This window comes from Podarcis muralis, chromosome 12, assembly GCF_964188315.1.
Source record: "Podarcis muralis chromosome 12, rPodMur119.hap1.1, whole genome shotgun sequence".
Classification (NCBI taxonomy): Eukaryota; Metazoa; Chordata; class Lepidosauria; order Squamata; family Lacertidae; genus Podarcis; species Podarcis muralis.
The window spans coordinates 3,253,495-3,277,872 of NC_135666.1; the positions used below are offsets into that span (position 1 = coordinate 3,253,495).

Genomic DNA, 24,378 nt, shown 5'->3' on the forward strand with positions numbered 1-24,378 from the left:
AAAGTCATCCAAGTTGGTGGTCATCATTGCCTCTTGTGGGAGTGAGTTCTGTAGTTTAACGATGATTCAATAGCCTGTGGCCTTTTCAGTGTGTTGGTAGAAGGGTAGCTATTTTTTCATTTGCTATGTATTTTGTGTTATCTTCTATTTTTATGTTGTGAAACACCCTGTGATCTTTGGAAGAAGCATGGTATAAAACTAACTAACTAACTACAGTTACAGGTAGGTAGCCGTGTTGGTCATACCAATAACAAACTTAGTTGGTCTCTAAGGTGCTACTGGAATCATTTTGTTTTAACTAACTACAGTAGTACCTTGGTTCTCAAATGCCTTGGTTCCCAAACGCCGAAAACCCAGAAGTGTTCCGGTTTTCGAACGTTTTTTGGAAGCTGAACGTCTGGTGCGGCTGTCGGCCATTGTTTCCAATCAGAAGCTGCGCCTTGGTTTTCGAACATTTCGGAAGTCAAATGGACTTCCGGAATGGATTAAGTTTGGCACTTTTGTTTTTGCTCTTTATTTCACGTTTTTGTTTTTGAGGCATTTTCGGTTAATTTGTTTTTGTGACTGTGTGGAACCCAGTTCAGATACTGATTGATTGATTGATTGTGACTGCGAAAATGGATAAAAGCCCCCATCCAAACAATGACCATCATAAGTATAGGTAAGAAAATAAGAATAATTTTAATTTTTATGATCTACAACACTGTCTTATTTATTTTATAGTTCAGTACATTGATTATTGCTTTCATTTTATGGATCAGTGGTCTCGTTAGATAGTAAAATTCGTGTTAAATTGCTGTTTCGGGGGTAATTTTTAAAAATATGGAACTGATTAATCCATTTTGCATTGCTTTCTATGGGAAAGCTCACCTTGTTTTTGGAATGCTTTGGTTTTGGAACAGACTTCCGGAACGGATTAAGTTTGAGAACCAAGGTACCACTTTACTCTGCACTGCTTGAAGAAATTCTTTTTTAAAAATAATTCCTGAATATCCCAACATTCCAGTTCATTGGATGACCAGGAGTTCTAGTTATTGACGGGGGACGGGACTTTTCAGTAGCCACTTTGTCAGGAATCATTTTATAAACTATAAATTTATATCATGTTGTCTCCTTCTCATCTTTTCCTCCAAACTAAAAAGTCCAATGCGCTGCATTATTTCCTCATAAGGGAGTCACCTGTGTTGCCCAGGGCAAAAATATGGGTTTCTTCTTTCCTTCAATACCAATGCAGGCTTTCCAAGTTATACAGAACTATTTTCTCCCTAGAAGTGGCTGGGTGTGTCGGGAGTGGAGCGGAGTTCTTTAAAACCTTAAAGCTTTCACTGCCAACATTGCTTGCGCCAAGAAAGATATTAGCACACAGCAGGATCAGCACAACTGGTTGGTTTTAATCCAACACAGAGAGACACTTTTATTGTCCAAAGCAAATCTGTGCAATTTCCTCCACCTGAAGGAAAATGGCAGAAATAAAAAATAAATGTCCAGTGTTTCTGAAGGGTCATTTCATGCCTGAACTTTGTGAGATTTCATTTTATTCTTAGTTCTTATACTTGGCTGTTAATTTATTCGTGTTATTTCTTACTTTGAGACGTTTTTGTATAAAAAGCAATGAATAAATACAGTAATAAAGGGTTCTGTTTGTCCCTGCACAAAAATAAATGCAGACTTCTCTGTTGTTGTTCGTATTATTTATTTCATTTCTATACCACTTTGTATTTTTAAGGGGGGGAAATACATTAAAACCTCAAAGAAAACAATCCAGAAGAAAACACTACAGAAGGAAGTCAAATATAAAGTATACATCTAAAGCATACTTTAATTAACAGGAAACTGAAATATTATCTGAAAGGTTCCAAAATAAAAGTATTACAAAGGAATGCACATTTGACGCAGTGAAGTTAACAAAAAAATATCTTAAGGCATTTCAAAGGAAAACATTACGAAAGGAAGTCAAATAGAAAATGCACATTTAAAATAGCATTGTTAGCAAGAGCATAAAATTTTCTCGCGTGGAACATTTCTGCAGCTGTTGCTGCCCATCCTGTCAACGGTGGTTCATGGCGGGCAGCAACTGTGGAAGCCCAGGCTTGGGTCTGAGACCTGTGGCCATAGGGCAGTATATAAACAATAAATTAAATAAAATAAAAATCTGGATCAGGCCGTGCCCAATTTCATGCTCCTTATAGCTCCTGAAAAGAAGGTGATGAGAATGAACTTACTGGTCGCAGTACGACTGCATGAGCAAAAGCCTTTCCATGAAAAGGCGTCTAGTAAAATGATCTCTGAAATGCAGCTCTTTAAGCTGAAGCCGCCCTTTTGTCAGGTAGCCAGCATGCCCTCCAGGTGTTTCTGACTACAACTCCCATCAGCCAATGCCAGGGGCTGATGGGAGTTGTAGTCCAAAAAATAAATAAATCCGGAGGGCACTGGGCTGCTCAGAAGGGAACAGAGCATGCTACCTCCCCCATCTCCCACGCTTCTGTTGCTGCCGTAATACAACCCTTTTGCAGGCTCCGAAACAGAGAAAAGGTCAGGCTTTCCGGCTTCTGAAACTTCCTGCAAAAATTTTCGTGTGAGCATGGGTGTGTTCGCTCCAGCTGTCTCACCCTGCAACCCTTGTGCTTGTTGTGTTCTAGCACGGCACCCTGGTGACCTGTGTTCCAGAGTCCCGCAAAAAGAGGACACTGCAGGTTTCTGGAGTGCAACTGCCACAGCCTTGCTGGAAAGACAGCGCTGTTCGTACAGGGACTGATGCACCCAACTCCAAAAGGCTCTTCAAGCGTTACACTTATTTATAAGATTTATTTATTAGGTCCCCGGGCAGGTTACAACAACAGACTATGCTATTTTAAAAAAATTAAACTCATTAGTACTGCAAACCACATAAAACCATTCCAAATGGAACGGAAGAATCTCATCACAGGACCACTGAGGGAGGCACTTTTCTCAGGGGCCCACAATCCGTAAAGGAGTCAACCCCATGGATCTCCCCTAGATAAAACAGCCCTTCTCTGCCACTTCCGGAAACAAGTGAGAACATGAGAGTTTCAACAAGCTTTCCAAGCTAGGAGAAAAGTTCTCTGCCTTAGCTGTTGATTTTGCATTGCTTTTAAACCTATGCTCGGTTGTTCTCATCCTGCTTTTGAAAATCCTTTTGCCTGTTTTGAGGATGCATATAAAATGCACACCATGTGATTGTTAAAGGACCTCAAAGCAGACCTCGGGACCCATATGCGGGAGGCGATTTGCCAGTTAACTGATTGCAACTCCCGCAGCGACAGCACAGTCTGAGAGTGATACTGAAGGATCGCAGCGGGGAGGAGGAAGAACAGGAAGGTGAACCAGAGACCCTCCGAGATGCAGGCAGCCCTTTCCACCTGAGCAAAGTCTTTTCCAGCCACGTTCAGTTTGGGGAACCCTTTCTGCAGCCAGTTAGAGAAGACACTTCTGTCTTTTTCCCCGTTTGCACCAGGCACGACTCCTCTTCTGTATGCTTCCTCCCACGCTCCCCCAGCAGCGCCGGCAAGAACAGCCTCTCTCGCCCCAATCGCCCTGGAAGGGGTCCCTGGCAGCGTGGGACAGCAGGTGCTCTTTCCAGCAGCTCAGGCTGAGCGAACCAGTTGCGGACGTGCGGCTACCCCAGGGCAGCATGTTCCTGCTGGAAGTGTTTGCCTAGCAGGAAGGGGCTCAGGAAGCTCTTGTGGCAGCGGCCGCACTTGTAGGGGTGCTCCACCACGTGGGTGCTGAGGTGCTCCACCAGCTCCTCCGGCTGGGTGAAATCCCGGTCGCAGATGTAGCAGTGGGCCGGCCGCCAGGTGAAGTGGCTTTGCACGTGGCCGGCCAGAGCCTCCTTGCACAGGTAGCTGTTCTTGCAGTGGGGGCACTGGAAAGGGCGCCCTTCGCCGCTGTGTCTGGGCAGGTGCTCTGCCAGCGACTCTTCCTGGGGGAAGCCCAGGCCGCAGGAGGGGCACTGGAACGTGGCTGGGGGCAGATCTGCGCCCGCCCCCTGCCAAAGCACGCTGCCACCCCCTGCCACGACCTTTGGCGAGGGAGCGCACCTGTGGTTGGCAAGGGCCCACTGGTTGAAGAAGTGGGTGCCGCACTCGGCACACGGGTAGGGCCACAGCTCCGAGTTCTTCTGCAGCAGCTCGGCCAGCGCCTGCCGCGGGGAGCAACTGGAATGCAGGCAGTGCTTCATCTGTTCTGCCAGGAACTCGCGCCAGTTGAAGCTGAAGCTGAGCTTGACGTGGGGCAGGACCTTCCTCGCCGCCGCCACGTGCAGCTCCTGGTGTTCAGAGAGCACCTTGCGGCTGGCAAAGGTGCTCTGGCACCAGCTGCAGGTGAAGGGCCAGCTCGAAGTGTGCGTCCGGCGGTGGGCGGCCAGCTCCGAGGAGGAGAGGAAGCTGCAGGGGCAGTTGAGGCAGGAGTGGGCCCTCCCCACCACGGCGTGGGCCCTCCGGTGCCGCTGGAGCTCCTGCGCCGACCCGGCCCCAGCCCCGCAGTCGCCGCAGGAGTGGCTGTGGGGCCCGTGGCACTTCTGGTGCAGGAGCTGCATCGACCACTGGCTGAACGTGGCGCCGCAGGTGGCACAGGCGAAGGGCTGGGCGTCTGCTGCGTGCGCCAGGCTGGAGCGCTTCTTGCGCAGGCGCTGGGTGCACTCGGGGCAGGTGGCAGGGGGGTGGCTGTCCGGCTGGTGCTCGTCCTCCCAGCCAAAGCTCTTGTGGCACTCCAGGCACTGGAAGGGGTGGGGCGTCTCGTGGTCCAGCAGAGACTGCTTGTGCCCGAAGCGTTTCCCGCAGTCCAGGTAGGAGTACAGCTCCTGCATAAAGTTCTCTGGCTCCTCCTTGATGGGCTGGGGCTGGGCACCAGGCTCAGCGCCACAGGCAAGGCTCTGGCCAGGGCTGGGAGGGGTGGTTCTTCCCGACAGGTCGATGAGCAAGTCCGGCTTCCGGCGGCATCCGTCTTCCTGTGTCTCTGCTGAAGTTTCTTGTTCTGCTAGAGAAAAGAACAAGAACAGAAGGGGACCAGGCGTTACACAGGAAAAGCTCTCTCCCACAGCAGACTATTAAGGTGCCCTGTTTTCGCTCCTATATGGATGTTTGGGTTCTATTTTTAAGGCACTTCAGTGTTTAACAGGAAGCGTTTGCTGGTCTTACTGACATTAGTGCAAGTTTTTCTGCAAGATCAAACCTCTCCATTCTGAAGGAAATCAGCCCTGAGTGCTCACTGGAAGGCCAGATCCTGAAGCTGAGGCTCCAAGACTTTGGCCACCTCATGAGAAGAGAAGACTCCCTGGAAAAGACCCTGATGTTGGGAAAGATGGAGGGCACAAGGAGAAGGGGACAGCAGAGGACGAGATGGTTGGACAGTGTTCTCGAAGCTACCAGCATGAGTTTGACCAAACTGCGGGAGGCAGCGGAAGACAAGAGTGCCTGGCGTGCTCTGGTCACGAAGAGTTGGACACAACTAAACGACTAAACAACAACAACAAATTGTGCTCTACTTTGTAAGGGCTAACGCAACATCTTGAGATGCTGGGTTTTAGTCTGTATGTTGCTGTGGAAAAGTGGCATGCAAATAAACTCGCGAGGAGGGCAACTCTTACTCAACTGACTTAAGACGAGACACAGCAACACAAGCCCTGAATAAGCTGTGAGTAGGGGCGTACAGGAGTAATTCGGTTTTTGACGCTGAGGTCTCCCCTACCACCCGCTGGCCCATCTTTTTGGTGATACCAACTGGAAGTCCAGCCTGCATATATAAGGCTGCCTTTGAAGAGGGCTCAGGAACAGCCACCAAATCAGACCAAGGAAAGAAATGGCCAACCGCAAACAGCTGTTTGAGGGAGGCCACTATCATGCTAGTAGCACGACCTGCCCGTTTCTTTCTGGGACCAATTCAAAGCATGGGTTTTATATTTTGAACCCCAACACCTTCATTTGATTTAGAACAGTGGTTCCCAAATCTTTGGGGGTCACTGCCTCCTTGACTCCGTAAACCAGGGGTGGTCAACATTTTTATACCTACTGCCCACTAATGCATCTTTCTTGATGGTAAAATTTCCTTACCGCCCTCCAGTGCTCGATGGAAGGAGGATTCAGCTTGTGCCGTAGAATTCCCTACCGCCCACCTAGAATCCTGAAATGCCCACTAGTGGGTGGCAGGGACCAGGTTGACAACCCCTGCTATCAACTTATCCCCAGTGCCCCCTTACCCTATAAAAAGCAATATTCAGAATCACAGTACGGTTGCCCTGCTCCTTCTAGCATCATGAGGTGTCACAGGGGCCACTGATGACAGACATGGCCCTCTGGGCTCAGTCACTGGTTGAGAAAGCCTGGCTGCGGCTCGCCTTTCCTTGAAACGCAAACGGTTATGAGAGCCAAGAATGAAGGCTGCACTGGATATGCCGAACAACACAATGGCACTTGCGGTAGTTTATTATGTTCAGAAGTATTGCTGGGAGTTTGATAATGACATTATCAAAAAGAGTAAATTTACTACTATGCTTGTGGGAAATACCAAAGGCTCAAATGTTAACGGTGCTAACGATTACCAAGCCAGGCCAGGGAAAGGCAGCAGTTGTAGAAAAACCTTAATTACTTTTTAGTATGGCTTTTAAACGTGCAATTGTCGCTGTCAACGGAGAGGATAAATGAAGCACATTTTCAACCCTGTATACAACTGCAGAATCACAGAACTGTAGAGTTGGAAGGGACCAGAAGGATCATCTAGTCCAACTCCCTGCAAGGCAGGAATGTTTTTTGCCCAATGTGGGACTCGAACCCACAACCCTGGAATTAACAGTCTCGTGCTCTACCAACTGAGCTATACAAAAAGAAGTGATGTCTTCATGCGGCACATAGTTGAACTGTGGAATTTATGTTCTTATACCTTTCTGGTTTCAAACCTTAACCAGAGAAGTTATCTTGGTAATGAATTATGCCAAGCCATTTTTCAAACAAAAGAATTTAATAGACTTTCTCTTAACATTCCACCTGACACCACTGTGAAGAAAACAAGCAGGTGCAAAGCTAATCGGTATTTAATAGCAAACAACACCATTTTACTACACTATAACATTTTTAGCACTGATGTTCACTGTCGTTTGGGGCGTTGGGATTTCTTTATTTTTGTTATCGTACAAACAACTCTTCTTAAGCGGAGCACAAAGGAAGACCATCGGCAGACAATATTTACTAGAGCAGAGGCAGAGGCAAGTGACACAGGATTCCTGCCACTGCCCTTCCTCCCAAAATTATCTTTTTTTGAGATTGTGCAGTCATCAGGACAGGCCTGGAAGGTTCCTTGAGGGGTTCAAAGGGCTTAGAAGCAGGAGAATGTCAGCATTTTCAGTTACAGCCTTGCAGAGGAGGCCAATTTAGCTGCAGCACCACAAATGCCTCTGCTTCACTTGCATATTGAAAAACTTGCTTTCTTTGAAATCAAAGCAGTCCACAATGGGTAAAAAGACAGGATCATTGATTAATATTAAAATATACATATATTTAAAAAATCAAATAAATACTTCATTTACAAAATCAACGCACACGATATATGAACATTTATAAATACAAGTAAATAAAATCCTTGAATGACTTAGCAGGAAAGTTGCCCTTGACTCAAGACCAGGAGATGGTGAGTTTTGAGGGGTTTCGCCAGAACTCCCCTGGGACACATCTGAGAGAGCCCAACTTCACATCCTCACCTGTTTCACAAACTGAGGAGCAGGAACTTTATAAAGCAGGCCCTGCCCTGATGATTCTCTACTACGCAAAAGGACTCGGGGGTTTCTAATGCAGGGAGGTGCAGAGCCATTTTAACTTCGGGCTAAACACATAAAAAATTATGGCTAAGGCAACAGGAGGAAGCCCAAAATCAAAACAGGCAAATATTTGGTGGAGTCCTTTAAGTAAAGCAAACTCTGGCTGAAGTTCTCTTCTGAAAACTTGCCATTGTAGAATAAATTACAGGATGAAGGCCTGTGTTACCCACGCTTTCAAGTCAAGGTGTTTTCCCTACCCACTCCCCAATGCAGAGAAGTATTTAGAACAGAATGTTTTTAAATTGGCATTGCCATTTTTGTTACTTAATTATTGAACAAAATGTATATACTGCTGGACTGGGGGGGGGGGGGACCTTCTAACTGGTTTTTAAAATAACAGAACCTGTTATTTGTTTATATTTTATTTAAATTAAGCCTGTTAGAACCCGATAAGCCTCAGAATTGCAATTCTTCTCCCAAGACTCAGTCCTTTGCGAGTTTTTGCTTTTTGTGCAATCCTCAGAAGGTTCTGGCGTTCATGACAACTTTCCTTGAAGCCTGCCTGGAGTTTATTTTTACAAATATTATTATTCTTTTAACATTAGCTGAGAGTCTCTCCATAGGTCTCCATGTGTTGACGGCTGTGTCAGTGACCTCCCCAATTTGTGGGTGTGAGCTGAAGCGATACCAGCCTGCACCGAAATCAGCACGCCTGAATTTCTATCATCCTGTTCTGACAGACCTCCAAGTCCTTAAATTATCTGAAATCAAGTTTGACGACGCCAGACCATTTGGGACCATCCAAAGGCAGCTTCTGCAAGGAATCCTTTTCATGCCGTCATGATGCGATGAAATCCTCACGCTTTGAACGAAACTGTTTCAGACTTCGTCTTGCTCCCGCTGACCAAGCTTATTGTTTCCAAATGTCTCCGTTTGTGTGTTTCAACAGTCCGTGGCTCCCCGTTAAGGATTACGGCGCCATCCCAAGCACCAATTTTTCAGTTATTTGAAATACAAGCTCTCTGCAGTGCAGAAAACATGGAGTGGGGATTGTGAAAAATACCTGGTTGTAGCAGTCCAGGCGGAACAGTTTTCTCAGGCGATCTTGATGCACTGTTCTGAGTTTGCATCCCAATCCTGCTACATGTAAATTATATCAAAGGAGCAACGCGAATCCCTTTCGCTGCGAAACGCTGGCCTTGCGGCAAAGCCCTTCTTGGGACCGCCTTGCTTTTTCTGGCACAGCTCGCAAAGTTTCAGGTAAGTCATTACAGCCTCAGCAGTGACATTTTTGTACTTACGGCTGAGTTCCTTCAGCATCCTGGTCCGACCTCCGTGGCCGATGGCAATATGTGCCGCGTGCAGGATGTCAAACAAGTCTTCGTACTGGACGAAGTACACCACCTCGGTGTGCCCAGGGGAGACGGGCACCACCAGCTTCTCTTCCTCGCCGATGTTCAGGACGTTGAAGCGCCTCAGCCGGCGGTAATGCTTGCCCTTTTTGCTGCGCAGCCTCTTCGCCTCCTTGACCTCCTCGATCAAAGTCCTGTATCTTTCGCGGTTAATGTAACTGTTGTTGTCCTCTCGCTTGGTGGACAGGATCTCCTCCATCATTTCGTAAAAACGCCCTCGGTGTTGCTCGCGAAGGACGTGCTCCATGTCGCCAGCGGCGTCAACCCAAGTCAGAAAGGGGGCTGGACCTGAGCAAAGAGGAAGCTCTTACTCTGCGGCCCCAAACAATGTTTTTTTGTCCCTCCAGACCGGGAACAGGGAACTTCCTGAAGGTGCCACAGACGGCCGAAGGGGCCACCCAACTCACAGAACTAAAGCGGCTCACAGAACCGGGGCCTGAAGTTTTGTAACCTCAGAGTCAAGGTGGAAATGTCACACAGGAATTTGCTCTCCGCAAGAAAACGCTGGCTGCCCTGGACAGATCTGTGAACAGGGACCCAGGGTTTTCTGTTGGGTCCTCATCACCAATGTGTCCCAGAAAACCCACATGGGTAGCCAAAACCCAACAGGTATGCATTCATGGGATTCCTTCATGAAATTACCCACAAGATCTCTTCCAACCCAGATGTTTTCACAATCACATTACAGCATACGGGGCAAGCACTTCGTGAAGGGAATAAATCTGCAACCATGATCCTGGGTCTGCTGCAAACTATGAAAAAAGGAAGCCTCCCATTCCAATGCTTGCAGACACTGCCTTATAAAAATTCTCTCTTTCTCTGTGTGTGGTTATCTCTATCATGGCCCATTATGTCAAAGATATTCACTCCCTGAGGTTCCTCTTCACAGGCTGCCTGGGTCCCTGAGGACTCCTGAGGAGTCTGTGCAAAGTTCCCTTGCCCCCTCCACTGCTTACTGAAGTGTGGGTCCTCCCCCTTCCCTCCGATGGAACAAGGGGGGTGGGTCTTCGAAGGGATTGGAAAGGCAGAGGAGCGAAGGAACAAAGGAAATGACATTTCTGTTATAAAATGGTGTTTGCCATGCCAGAAAAATGTTTTGCAGTAGTGGTGGAAGGCAGTGAAACTGGGAGGGAGTTGTCCAGGAAACTTGAATGAACCTCTTACGAGTTTTAACTTCCTGGCAGTGAAGAAGTGGGTGGTGAAAACCCACACAGGATCCCCCCTGTCCTTGCAGGAAAACTATCCATATTTGGCCTATTCTCCCTGTATGCCCCTGCCAAACTTCCCACCTCTGCTTCAGTACCTAAATCTCACCCCGCCCTTCCCTGCTTCCAAATTTGCAAACCCCTCCCAGCTTTCTGCTAATGTCTCCCTTAAATGAACCGCGCTGTACCACCTCATTCACAGGTGGAATTAAGTCCCCCCCGCCCTGTTTCCCTAGCTTTTGGCATTGTATTATAGCACCTCCTTCCTTGACCCCGGTCTAATGCTGTCCCAACGCTATCATCCTGCTCACACACGACAATTATTTCTAAAAGTGTGGTGAGAGGGGAGATCAGAGAGAAAGTAGCAGTTTGAGAATCCAAAGTTCACAGCTTTATTCTATTAACAACCTAGACTATGACACATTTTTAAGCCTTAAATGCAATACAGTGGTACCTCGGGTTACATACGCTTCAGGTTACAGACTCCACTAACCCAGAAATAGTACCTCGGGTTAAGAACTTTGCTTCAGGATGAGAACAGAAATCGTGCTCTGGCGGCACGGCAGCAGCAGCAGGAGGCCCCATTAGCTAAAGTGGTGCTTCAGGTTAAGAACAGTTTCAGGTTAAGAACGGACCTCCGGAACAAATTAAGTACTTAACCCGAGGTACCACTGTACTAATAGATATCCATAGAATATATTGGGGGCGGGAATCATTACAGCGGGCACCTTGCTAATTGTTCAACATGTACCAGTAAGATCAGGGAAGGTGTTACCAGAGGGCCATGTAACCCAGTCTAAGAGGAAACGAACTACAAATCAGCCTCCACAGCCCCTCCACACCCACATCAGATTAAACTGCACTAGCCAGAGCACAGCAGATACCACAAGCTGGAGAGCAGGAGCAATGAAGTACAACTGGGATATGGTAGCTGCCAATGGCTCCAGCAAGCAAATGACCTGCAGACATTTCACAGAAGCAACAGAACACTTTTGACTTTAGAAATGAAACAAGCTGCCTTGGGAGACGATGGAGCCTCTTCCAAATAACGTTTTTTTAAAATTATAAGCACTGGATTTTTCACCACAGCAAGTCAATACAATTACCATTATTTGCTATTATTGTTGTTTTCATTTATTACCTGGGTCATAAGCAGGAGAACTATACGTGGGAAATGAACTAGAAGGAAAGATCTTGCATTCAGGCATTTAACAATAATTTAACGGCTTTATTAAACCTGAACCGGTTTTTGAAGCCTAAAGATGCTTTCGCTTCAGGAGAAGGAACCCTCAGTGGCATTCATTTGAAGCCGACTTTGTCAGCATCCTTCCCCTTAGTCCCTTCATTATCTAGGATGCAGGCCAAACAAGGAGTCCCCTCCCCCGCTCCACCTCCTGGCAACAGCAATGACTGTGCCCTGGATGAAGTCTGAATCAGCTGTTGCAATAAATGACTGGGCTCCTTGACCCACTGGGCAAACTGGGCTGGGTCTGGGAACCTAGGAAAGCCACTGGGTCTTGGGCTGCTGCCTCTTCTCTGGCGCCTTCCTCCAGTTTTCAGGCAGTTTTCGGCAGGCGGCTTTCAAGGTAGCATTCCAAGAGACTCCTGCCTGCTGCAACAGTTTGGTGGAGCCTCCCGACACACAAAGCTATGCTGAACAGCTACCAAATTGGGGCGCTCAGTAACGCAAAAAAATTCATCGGGGGGAACTGGTAGCAAACAACTGATCTCTTGCTTCAATGGATTCCCTTGGTAGCCCCCACTTTGGCTTCCCAACACAAAACAGAAGATAGAAGCGTGGCCGTCTATATCATACTTCTATGCTCCAAGACTTCCAGCCCACAAATGGCCTAGCAGAGACATTTTGATGCCAGGCTCCACATTATACAACTTGCTTGCACAGTTCTTCTTCCCAGTGCCAAGCGCCTCCCAAACGCATCCAGCAGAGAGCAGTGACATTTAGGCTTCTTTCAAGTTCTTGAAATGTCAGCAGTTACGTCTCCCTCCGAGGGAAATGCTAAAGATGCACCATTCTGAACCGTGGCATTTCCCGCGGGAGACATCTTCAGGTGGCGTCCGCTTCTGGACCATTTGTTGCAAGCAAAACTCAGCCTAGCTCGCTGCAAAAGCTTCGGCTCCTCTGGCAGCCAGGGGCTTCAGCAAGATCTGGAAGGGCTTTGTCACTCTTTACGTCCAATGGGATTCTGGTTCTCAGGGACTGAATGAGCAGTGTGAGATTTCCTTGGTGATCCTGGCCTTGCCTGTAGCTTGCCTGACCAGGAAGTGTTGGGATCTGCTAGCATGCCACCACAGCAGCCACGCCCTCCAACCTTCCACAGCAATTGCCTCTTCTGCTCTAGAAGAAGCATCGCTTCATTGCTCGCACTTTGACTAGAAGGGCTCTGTTCCAACCAATCCCCTCTGCCGTTCCGAGAAGACAGTATGCTGCAAATCCCTGCCAAAGCAACAACTGGGGAAGAGAGCAAAGGGCCTAAGGAGGATCCACTTCTTAGCAAAGTATACACAAAGCTGAAGTTAGTTGCTTAGCAGAAACCAGCATACAAAAAGTGTGCGTGCCCAAGATCCACGTGCGAAGAAAGCAGCATCTCTTACTATCTTGGGCACAAGGGGCTTTTCAAATTGATTAGTGGCTTCTCTCTTTAGCAGGGAAAATTCTTACTCTCCCTGGCATGAGCATTATCTATTTGGATCCTGGCCGTAGTGAGTTGTTTTTGTTGGAACTAACTTTAAGGATGGACTTATTTATATATTTATTCTTTTTATGTTACCCTATTTATATTCCTTCCAGTGAGCACTCAGGGCTGATTTCCTTCAGAATGGAGAGGTTTGATCTTCTTGCAGTCCATGGGACTCTCAAGAGTCTCCTCCAGCACCATAATTCAAAAGCATCAATTCTTTGGCGATCAGCCTTCTTTATGGTCCAGCTCTCACTTCCATACATCACTACTGGGAAAACCATGGCTTTAACTATACAGACCTTTGTTAGTAAGGTGATGTCGCTACTTTTTAAGATGTTGCTAGATTTGCCATCGCCTTTCTCCCAAGGAGCAGGCGTCTTTTAATTTCATGACTGCTGTCACCATCTGCAGTGATCATGGAGCCCAATAAAATAAAATCTCTCACTGCCTGCATTTCTTCCCCTTCTATTTGCCAGGAGGTGATGGGACCAGTGGCCATGATCTTCGTTTTTTTGATGTTGCGCTTCAGACCATATTTTGCGCTCTCCTCTTTCACCCTCATTAAAAGGTTCTTTAATTCCTCCTCACTTTCTGCCATCAAGGTTGTGTCATCTGCATATCTGAGTGCTCACTGGAAGGACAGATCGTGAAGTTGAGGCTCCAATACTTTGGCCACCTCATGAGAAGAGAAGACTCCCTGGAAAAGACCCTGATGTTGGGAAAGATGGAGGGCACAAGGAGAAGGGGACGACAGAGGATGAGATGGTTGGATAGTGTTCTCGAAGCTACAAACATGAGCCTGACCAAACTGCGGGAGGCGGTGGAAGACAGGAGTGCCTGGCGTGCTCTGGTCCATGGGGTCACGAAGAGTCGGACACGACTAAACGACTAAACAACAATTTATATTCCATCTTTCCTCCAAGCAGCTCAATGTGGCATGCATGATTTTGCCTCTCCCGCTCCCAATTTTTCCTCACAACAATCCTGTGAGGTAGGTAATAATAATAATAATAATAATAATAATAATAATAATAATAATAATAATATCTTTATTGTCATTGCCCCCTCTCGGGGACAACGAAATTACTTGAGGCAGTACCTGGGCCCAAGGTTGCCAAGTGAGCTTCATGGCTGAGCGGGGGCTGGAAGCCAGGTCTCCCAGGTCACAGCCCAGCACTCTAACCACACCAAACTGGCATTGACTGCTGTGCAAATCGACTGCACAGGTGACTATTTGCCAGTTACTTCTCCTCCCAACTACTTTTTAGATCCCGTGAGGCATTTGGAGTGTGTGATTCAATTGGAATCTATTAGGACTATTAGAAATTTAAAGCAGGAATGCCCTCTGTTCCTATGTATACTTCTTTGTTTAAAATAACACAACCCAGACACTCCAGAATTTAGTCTTGAGCAGGAATAGGTGGTGGCAGCTTGAAAAATAGCTTTGGGGTTACACCTGGTTAGGTGGGCTCAAGGAAAGAATGCCATGAATACCATTAAGAGGTGCCTGAAAGTCTCCCAACACTGTTAACTAATCTGAGCAAATATTTGTCACATCTTAAAAGGTTCTGAAATGCAGCAGATACAATTAAGACTCAGAACTCCGGAGCAAGTTTACAATGACTCAGCTGTTATAAGGAGGATGAAAGTTAACTCCCCACAAACTTTATATTGCATTTCCCCACGAACATCCTTTCTACCACTGTGTGCAAGGATGTTCATTCTCCCCATTAGTTACTTTCTAACTTCTAAATCTCTGCAGAGCGATCCCAGACCTTGTGGACACTAAATCTTAAAGGAGTCACAGAGGTCTCTCTCCATCAGGTACAAGTTCAGTCTGTTTCCTCCTGCAATAAATGTGTGCGACTGCAAGTCTGATCCCCCGATTCCCCTCACGGCTGTGCATCTTAAAGACACGAGACAAAGAGCATCCAGACCTTTAAAATGAAAAATGGTTTTGTGAGAAGGCACGCAAAGTCCTGGTACCCTTAAGCAAGAAGAAGCTACCATGTGAGAGCATGTGGAGTTGTTTCAAGGGGCTGGTCGCCTTCCAGCCCTGAGGCTCCGCAAGCCGATGCTCATCATATCAGAAGCCCCCCCAAACATCACAGTCCTGCTCTCTGGTACATCTTCCCCCCTAACTGGCTTAGGAATGCAGCTTTCTTGCTTCAAACTATGTGCCAGTTTGGTGGTGAGACAGAACACTGCAGTTAGTACAGTGGGAAGACAGAGCACGCTGGCTGGGCCAGAAGGTTTGCTGCTACCTGCAAGAATTCCAGCCCCACCCAAGGAGGAATCTAAGGACCAACGCTCTCAAGAGCAAAAAAAATTTTGTCCTGCTACTCACCAGAGCTAGGCCCTTCACCAAGGAACAACGGCTCCTGCGCACACATGCCTTCCTGGGGTTCCGCCATGTGCTCTTCGTCCACCGTGACAGTTTGATATTCTGTCGAGGAAGAAGGAAATTTGCAACCAAGGCTGTCCCGTTCTACTTTTTCCACAACGTTCAGAGCAGAAATATCTTTATGAGGGAATCTTGGGAGGAGAATAACTAGCCAAACCGCAGGGGGAAATCTGCAGTCTGGCAGGTGCTTTTGGACGTCGTTAACAAACAAAAAGAAAAAGAAAGGTGGTACATGGCCAGGGATAGAAAATTTGCATGTCTAAGAACAAGGACTGCAAGCCTTTGAAGGTTTGCTGCAACAGTTATATTAGAGCCGTCACTACAAATTTAAATCAGCTTCTTTTCACCCACTTGCAATGTCTTCATGAGGATTTACGCATTCAGTGCATTCCTAACAAGACAAGCATAATTGGTTCCAAGGGAGATCGAAGACAGGACTCACCCAGGCTGCCTTTGTGTCCGAGGTCTCTTTCCTGGCCATCCTCAGGAGCAAAGCGCACCTCTTCCACTTCCTCTTTAATCCACGAGGATGACTCTACTATATCCATGGGAGAACCTGCGCATAGGAGAGAGGAGGTCACAGGGCGCTGCTCTTCTCCATCAAGGAGAAAACTCATCCAGAGCCACAGGCAGCAGGAGGAAGAGCATGTGTGGCAAGTGAGGGGGACAGAAAGAGGAGGCCCAGGGAAGGTCAGTGGGAAGAGTGTGAAAGAGGTCAGAGGAAGGAGGTGAGGTGAAGCAAAGAAAAGGATGGATGGTTTGGAAGAAAGAGTTTCAAGGGGCAATGCTAAAGGGCACAGTGAAGTCCAACACAACCCATAAAACCAGCCAGTTAAAACAGCAAAGGTGACCTTGGGGTTGTGGTGGAGGTGAGGAAGGAGAGAAACCTTTGAAGTATAGTCCCACCCGGAAAATATGCCTTGTGTCTCCAAAGCTGCCCACAAAGGACTAAATGAATATGGCAGGCTGCCAATTGTGTAAGCAGCTCCCTCATAATCCTGGCTTTATAATGAAAGAGAGCCTGCTGGGAAGAGGGAAGCCCTCAAGTCAAGGGCCTGCTTTCTTGCCTGGCAGCCTAAAAGCTAAGTAGAAGCCACAATGCAGTTAAATACTCACCCATGTGGCAGCCATTGCTCGTCTCCTCAGGAAGCTTAGCCTCCCCATTCTGGGATTCCTCCACCTCTTGTTTAAGCCACAAAGAAACATCGACTGGAGCAGCGGGGCAGTCTGAATGGGAGAGAGAAGAGGTTGCTGTGCATCAGCTGATGAACACTGAAAACCATGCACACACAACAACCTGCTGGTCACAAACTTGAGGTTTAAACACTTAGTGTTTCATTACACAACCCAATACATTCCAATCACTTTCCTAACCAGGTTCCCATGTAAGAAGTCTTCATTTTCTAACCATCCCTGCACCGTAACAGAGCCCACGTCACATTCTGAAAACGGCCAGGCTCTCCAAGCGGTCTTGCATGTACAAATTGTCTGGTGGAATAAGATGGCTTTCCAATCTGGATGCAAGAACTTTCTGCAGTTAAAAAGGTATCACCCAGGACCAACAACAGGCAGGAGAGATTATACACACTGATGCAAAAGGTGCGTGAGGGCAAACACAACATCATGGGCATACAAGGCCACTTCTTCCAAAACAAAAATTAATATTTGTAACAGGAAAGAAACACGTTTTTGCCAAGTATGAAGGTTGTTGCAAAAGCACTACAGGCATGAAGCATATGAGGCAACAAGAAAACAGTCAACGTGCTGGAAAAGGTGCGTCTTTTGCAACACAAATATCACTTCTGCTCCTCAAGCCCTCTAAGTAAACAAACTGAAACAGGTGGATTTAACATGTGGATTCATTTCCATACTTTGAGTACAACTAAAGTGCAAGTGAGGGGCAACCAGCCCAATGTCCCCATGCATTTATTTATTCATTTAGATTAGTTATATTCCACTTCATAGCCGAAAAGACGCACTTTATATTCTCAGAATAAAACAATCACTCGAATCCAATAAAACAGGAATTACACAATGTCCATACACAACAAGGATTACTAAGGCTGCATTTCCTGCCCTCAACTTTCTTCTTTCCTGGTGTCATACGAGGGGAAAAGCTCCCACCAATATCCTTTGAGGCAAAGGAGTGGGGCTGAGGAGCTGGATCTCACCCACATTGGTCTACAGGCTTCACTTGCAAGTCATATCCAAATGGTGCCAACACAGCCAGTGGCAAAGGTCAAAAGAAATTGCAAGATAACATTTATCTTATGATGAGGCAGCAAAAGGACTCTCTGCTCTGTGTTTTGGAGGCCTGCTAACGCACCTGCGTCAAGTTGTTCAGGGACACCACTGCCTTCTGAATCTCCAAGTCCTTTCTCACACAACTCTTCTCCCTGCTCAATCCGAGTCAGGATCTCTGGCTTGGCGACGGCATAGTCTGTTCAATCGATGAATGGGAAAAGAGGAGGTCATTATACGCCATTCAGTAACAAAAGGCTCAGAGAATTGCGAAGGCTGGCAAATAAATAAGCCGTGGCTTTGACAGAAAGAGCTGTGTTATCCAGAGTCAGACCACCAGTCTATCCAGCCCAGTATCATCTATTCTGACAAGCAGCAGTAGTCCAAGGTTTCAGGCAGAAGAAACCTTTCGCAGCTTTGCTACCAGAGATCCATTAAAAAATATCTGTAAGATGAACTAACTGGAGTCACCCCTGCCAAATGCAAAGTGTGCAGTCTACTGCTAAGCTGCAACCTCCCTTGAGCTGAACATCAAACAGCTCCCACAATCAAGAATGGGTGTGTTTCAAGGTGCAAAACTAGCCAAAATATGGCTGCTGCCCATGAGTTATCCATCCCCACTTGGTGACCACCAGATGTCTGGGACTACAGTTCCTATTATCCTTGACTACTGGTCATGCTTGCTGGAGCTGATAGGAATTCCAGTCCGAAACATCAGAAGGGTAGCAGGTTGGGGAAGGAAGCTACAGACTTTCTAATAGGCTTTGCTGCAATCCAAATCCCTTATCTGCCATGCTGGGGGAAGGGAGGGGAGTGTCGGATGAGGCAGATGTCTCCGTTCCCACCCCCATCAATGACTCCACTGGCTTCCTCCTTGCTTCATTTGCCAAGAGTGCATGTGACCCACCAAAAACTGGGCATCCCAGGGGTGGGAGAAGCTGAGCTGGCCCAGGATATGTTGGATACCAGTGCCACGCTGCTGTGATGCCATGGAGCCCAGTTGCTCTGCCACTTCCAGGCTCTCCCCCGCTGTGGATTTCCTGAACCAAGCAAAGGGTTGGACAGCATGGCCTATAAAACTCTCTTTGGAGCTATGAACCCATAGTAATGGCTCAGAAACTAAAAAAGGGGTCCAGTGGCAGGTTCTCCGCCTGAGCAGGGGCTTGAACACACTCTTCCATGACAACAAATGCCCTTATTTTGTTTCTTTTTTAATACACACGTTGCAGATAATCAAAGATGAGACGCCTCTCTTATTCACTAAAGCACATTAGTTCTCAAGATACTGATAATGATCACCCAAACAAGTAAGAACTTTGAGCCTGCATCCCATTATATCCCAACTCAGGGTTTCTTAAATCTCACCCAGCGAGACCAGCATCTCATAGTTGCTTTTCATGACTGTCTTGTACAACTCTTTCTGCAACTCGTCCAGGTCTCCCCATTCCTTCTCGTTGAAATGGACTGAGAGGTCATCGAAGGTCACTGGAACCTGGAACAACAGAAGTTAAAGCTCAACACCCTCTTGACTCCCAACCCAGTCGGCCTAACTGGTAGGCAAGAAATGTTACTGGATGGTGTTGGAAGAATCACTTTCTACATAGAAAGAGGCTGGTGCACACATAACACTTAGCCAAACATGAATGAGCAGGTGTATCAGTGCACAGAGCGAAAATCACAGCCGCTTCCCCTGCTACTGGGAACTAAGTCACGGTTTGGCTTGGTATTACATATGAACCTGAGCTCATGATTTGTTGTAGCTAAGGTTTGTTCTTGGCCTACCACTTGTGATCTGTCTGTGGGTGATAAACCACAAGCTCAGGTTTGGATGTAACATGAAGCCAAAACATGGAGGAACGAAGCAGCCAGTTCTCTTTCTGTGAACCGGCATACTTACTCGTTCACACTGAGCTTAGTTTTATGTGCTAACAGGACTTGTTTTGTCTGACACGGACAAAAGCATCCTGTTTTCAAGGCCACACATTTTGGCCACTGAGATAAAATAAATTTAGTTTCCAAAAGTTCTCAGCATCCTGCAGCCCCACTGAAAACAGTGTGAACTGCCAAGCAGAGCTAAAACATCTGGAAAGCATGTCTATTATTCAGGAATACAGATGTGGGGAATACTGTGATAGCAACTTTCTGTTTGGTGCTGTGACCCAAGGAAAAGGAAGAACCTCCAGCATTCCCACAGAAAGCCCAAGGTGGCAGCCAGGAAGAATTTTGGGGGCATTAATAGTGCACTGTGAATCACAGATCTATGCATTCAGTACAAAAAACAGCATGCTTACTGATCTCTTGAGTCTGGAATGAGCTATGGAGGAGAATTCTGGATAGACTTCAAATGACTACAGGGAGGTTTCATAGTTGGGTTTTAAAATATTTTTCACGGCTCCAAGTTCTTCCTGGCAGTCCAAATAACATTGTTCGCATCTATAGCACTGGAGTAATTTGCATAATTACATGCAGTAAACATGAATAATGTTTGCTAGCTCTGGTAGCAGAATGTTTTGCACTTGCATCAAAGCCTTCCTTATACACCTTTGTGCTGGAGGAGACTCTTGAGAGTCCCATGGACTGCAAGAAGATCAAATGTATCCATTCTTCAGGAAATCAGCCCTGAGTGCTCACTGGAAGGACAGATCGTGAAGCTGAGGCTCCAATATTTTGGCCACCTCATGAGAAGAGAAGACTCCCTGGAAAAGACCCTGATGTTGGGAAAGATGGAGGGCGCAAGGAGAAGGGGACGACAGAGGACGAGATGGTTGGATAGTGTTTTCGAGGTTACCAGCATGAGTTTGACCAAACTGCGGGAGGCAGTGGAAGACAGGAGTGCCTGGCGTGCTCTGGTCCAGGGGGTCACAAAGAGTCGGACACAACTAAACGACTAAACAACAAATACACCTTTAGGTGACAACCAAGCCTTTGGCTGATTGCATTTTGTGTTTTTTATATTGTCATTTTATGTTGTGAACTGCCCTGAGATCAATGGATGAAGGGCGGCAAACAAATTTAATAAATGATATTAATAATACTCCTAACCTTGGGCGTTTCTCCCTTCACACCAGGGGGGAATCTCAGGATCCAGAAGTTCCGATTCTTCAGCAGATTCTCCACATTCTCCAGTCTCTTCTGGAGCTGCCTGTACTCCTCAGTTAAGGTCCCCAGCGCAGCCCACTTGCTCTCCAGCTGGTTCTCCATTTCGGTTGAGGTATTTTGACAGGCCCCCAGCTTCTTCTCTGCTGACCCCATCCTGCCCTCCAAGCGCAGCAAGCGCATGGTGTGGTTGTCAACCGTTTTGTCGATGGCCTGGATGGCCGCCACCGCCGCCCACATGGAAGCCTCGGACGTTTGCACCTGCATCTCCCGCGTAGTGGCCTGCTTGAGGTTCACAAGGGACTGGAAGGGCAGGAGAGACCTTGGCTCCGCATCACACTCCATAGCCTGCTTTGCGGAGACAGAAACCCAAAGTCAGTGGCCATCCTGCGTTTCAGATGACATCAGAAAAATCCTTCCCACCTCCCACCCCATTCTCTCCTTCTGAAATGTCAGAGGCAGCAACATATGCTTGGGCAAAATGGGTGCAAAAATACTGCCATTTAAGTGGTAATTTTCCAAGTACTGAACAAACCCAGTGAACGGTTGGGTATCGATACATACAACTGGCAGCCTGAGGAGGAATCAAGCTGGGTCACTGCTCTGCCCCCACCTTTATTATGAACTTTAGCCAACATGAGACAAGAGACAAAATGCAATTTAATCATTGTCGCTACTGCATGAGTCACAAGAGAAGCTGCTCCCTTTGTGACCTTTAACTGCATTTGTCTTTGTCCTCACTTGTTATGTGATGATCAGCAGCAAGTGAAGCAATGCAAGAAAGGAACTCTGTCAGAGTCTTTTTTCATGGTTCTTATTGGATGTGGGGTAAAGGTAAAGGGACCCCTGACCACTAGGTCCAGTCGTGGCCGACTCTGGGGTTGCGGCGCTCTTCTCGCTTTATTGATCAAGGGAGCCGGCGTCCAGCTTCCGGGTCAAGTGGCCAGCAGGACTAAGCCACTTCTGGCGAACCAGAGCAGCGCACGGAAACGGCGTTTACCTTCCCGCCAGAGCGGGACCTATTTATCTACTTGCACTTTGACGTGCTTTCGAACTGCTAGGTTGGCAGGAGCAGGGACCGAGCAACGGGAGCTCAACTCGTCGCAGGGATTCGAACTGCCAACCTTCTGATCGGCAAGCCCAAGAGGCTCTGTTGTTTACCCACAGTGCCACCCACGTCCCTCATTTGGATGTGGGGAAGGGGAGTTAAAGGAGTGCTGGGGAAGGGCAACAGCTCAATGTTTTGCATGCAAAAGATTCCTGGCATCTCCAGTTAAGGCTAGAGGAGAAACCTGTCCGAAATCTTGGGAGAGCCAAAGCCAGTCATTGTAAACAATACTGAGCTAGATGGACATATGATCTGACTCTCCCTGTATTCTTTGTCTGTGCATCAGCTCACACAGGAGCAAGTCAGCGGAGCAAGGGCTTCTGCCCTTGATCAGTTCAAATTGTATCACCCATTAAGAAACACTTGCTCATCTCAGCGTGCTTCCCATTGTATTCAGGACATGCAAATTTTAACAAGCTGGCTTGCATTTTGAGAGATTCACTGAAATATCAAAAATAGTGTATTTAGACGGGGTTCCAAGTCAATTGCTTCCAGGACCCCTGCAGGAAAGTACCTCCCTGGCCAACAACTGTATCTGACCCATTTGCTGCCCATCAGCACCAGAGGAATCACTTGGTGAGTGCAAGCTACAGGGAACCAGGCAGAGGGCCTTCTTGGTGGTGGCACCCACCCTGTGGAATGCCCTCCCATCAGATGTCAAAGAGATAAATAACTACCTGACATTTAGAAGACATCTGAAGACAGCCCCGTTCAGGGAAGTTTTTAATGTGTGACATTTTAATGTATTTTTAATCTTTGTTGGAAGCCGCCCAGAGTGGCTGGGGAAACCCAGCCAGATAGGCAGGGTACAAATAAATTATTATTATTATTATTATTATTATTATTATTATTAAACCGGTAGAAGGGGTGTGCTTTTTACCTTGTGAACCACCCAGATGGACTTCTGCAACCAGGTGGCATAAAAATGTTGGACGGGTGGAGGGAATAATTTATCCCGCCACATGACGCCTACCCCATACCCTCCAACATTTGATAACAGGAATGCCAGGGACTGGCCCTGGAAAACAGGGACACGTGGAGGGTCTGGTGCTACCCACCCCACCTCATAAAAACAAACAAACAAACAAATAGCATCCTAGACCTGTGGTTTTTCTTCCCTTTTCCAGAATCTGGGACTATTGAGGAATTCTGGAGTTGCCCCCTTCCCCAACAGAGAGAACAGGACCTTCGCCTCTTCCGCTTGTGGGCATGGAGAACTCACTGACTAGACACTAAAATGCCCTTTTAAAATGAGTTTTTTTGGGGGTGGGATGTTATTGTTTATATTTTGATTATATATATTGTGGCTTTCTATTTTATATTTTTATATTCTGACATTTAGAAGACATCTGAAGGCAGCCCTGTTTAGAGAAGTTTTTATTGACTGATTTATTTTGTTTTTAATCTTTTGTTGGAAGCCGCCCAGAGTGGCTGGGGAAACCCAGCCAAAATAATAATAATAATAATAATAATAATAATAATAATAATAATAATAATAATATTCTGCGAACCGCCCTGAAACCTCCGGGTATCTCGATAAAAAATAATGATGTGAAATTCAATAAAAATTCTTTATAAAAAAGAGACCTCCAGATATAGGACGCTATATAAATTCAATAAACAAACGGGGAGGGTCCTTCCTGGCTTCCGCGGGGGCTTCCCTCGTTTCCCCGAGGCCCGAGGGGAGGCCTTGAGGGACTTGGGGGTCGGGGTGGGAGATGAACAAAGCGGGAGGGGCGACCCTCCCCTCCCCTCTGAGATCCCTGAGGTAAAACAGGGGGGGGGGGTCTGAGTCTTCCTCCTGCCCCTGCTTCCCACAAGGCCTCGCGTCAGGTGTGTCCCTCCTCCCGCCCCCCCCCCGAGCCTCACCTGGACAGGCGCCCCCCCAGCCATGGCTCCGGAGAGAGACAGACAGACAAGGCGAGCGGCGCTAGGATGCAGCGGGCGTGGGGGGGGGGGGGAGCGGCGGAGGCCGAACTGCGCAGGCGCACTGCCGCCGCAGCGCCTACCCAGCGGGAAGCCGAGGAGACGCATCGCGAGACCGGCAGGCGGCAGCTTCCGCTTCCCGTTCAGCGCAGCGCCGCCAGTAGGCGGGAGGAACGAACGGCCTCCCCATTCTCAGTCCCCGGGTGGCGGTTTTTTTGGGCGGGAAGCCGCCGGATTCCGAGGTACTACAACTCCCGTCATGCCTTGCCGCCGGCCGCGCCGTAGAGGGGATGATGGGAGTTGAAGTGCCGAGCGGCCCCCTGAGGGCGTGGCTGGCTATGGGACGCGCTCTCTTTCTCCTCCCCCCTGAGCTGCGGGCAAGAACTCTTCCGTTCTTATTTATAATTTTGATTTTAATAAAAATTGCATACAGCTTGCTGTTGAGGCACCTCAGCAGTCATTTTTATTTTTAATTTAGTTATTTTTAATTTAGTTATTTTTAATTAATTTAATCAATTT

The 24,378-nt window shown here is 47.4% G+C and overlaps 1 protein-coding gene across 3 annotated transcripts; it reads right to left on the reverse strand.

Annotated features, from left to right (window-relative positions):
• Positions 1-1,674: 1,674 nt before the first annotated feature.
• LOC114607166 (zinc finger protein 212-like) lies at positions 1,675-23,943 on the reverse strand. 3 transcript variants are annotated; one of them, XM_028750097.2, is made up of 8 exons: positions 23,803-23,943; positions 20,772-21,173; positions 19,095-19,221; positions 17,815-17,928; positions 16,605-16,715; positions 15,931-16,044; positions 15,432-15,530; positions 1,675-4,998 (listed from the first exon to the last, which is right to left on the reverse strand). In XM_028750097.2, exons 1-8 carry the CDS (start codon positions 23,824-23,826, stop codon positions 3,638-3,640), a joined length of 2,352 nt encoding a protein of 783 aa, XP_028605930.2. In that variant the 5' UTR covers positions 23,827-23,943; the 3' UTR covers positions 1,675-3,637. The 3 variants fall into 3 exon arrangements, with proteins under 3 accessions (XP_028605930.2, XP_028605931.2, XP_028605929.2); XM_028750098.2 differs by having other exon boundaries at positions 1,675-4,995; positions 20,772-21,176; positions 23,803-23,911; XM_028750096.2 differs by having other exon boundaries at positions 20,772-21,176; positions 23,803-23,911.
• Between the last annotated feature and the right edge of the window lie 435 nt (positions 23,944-24,378).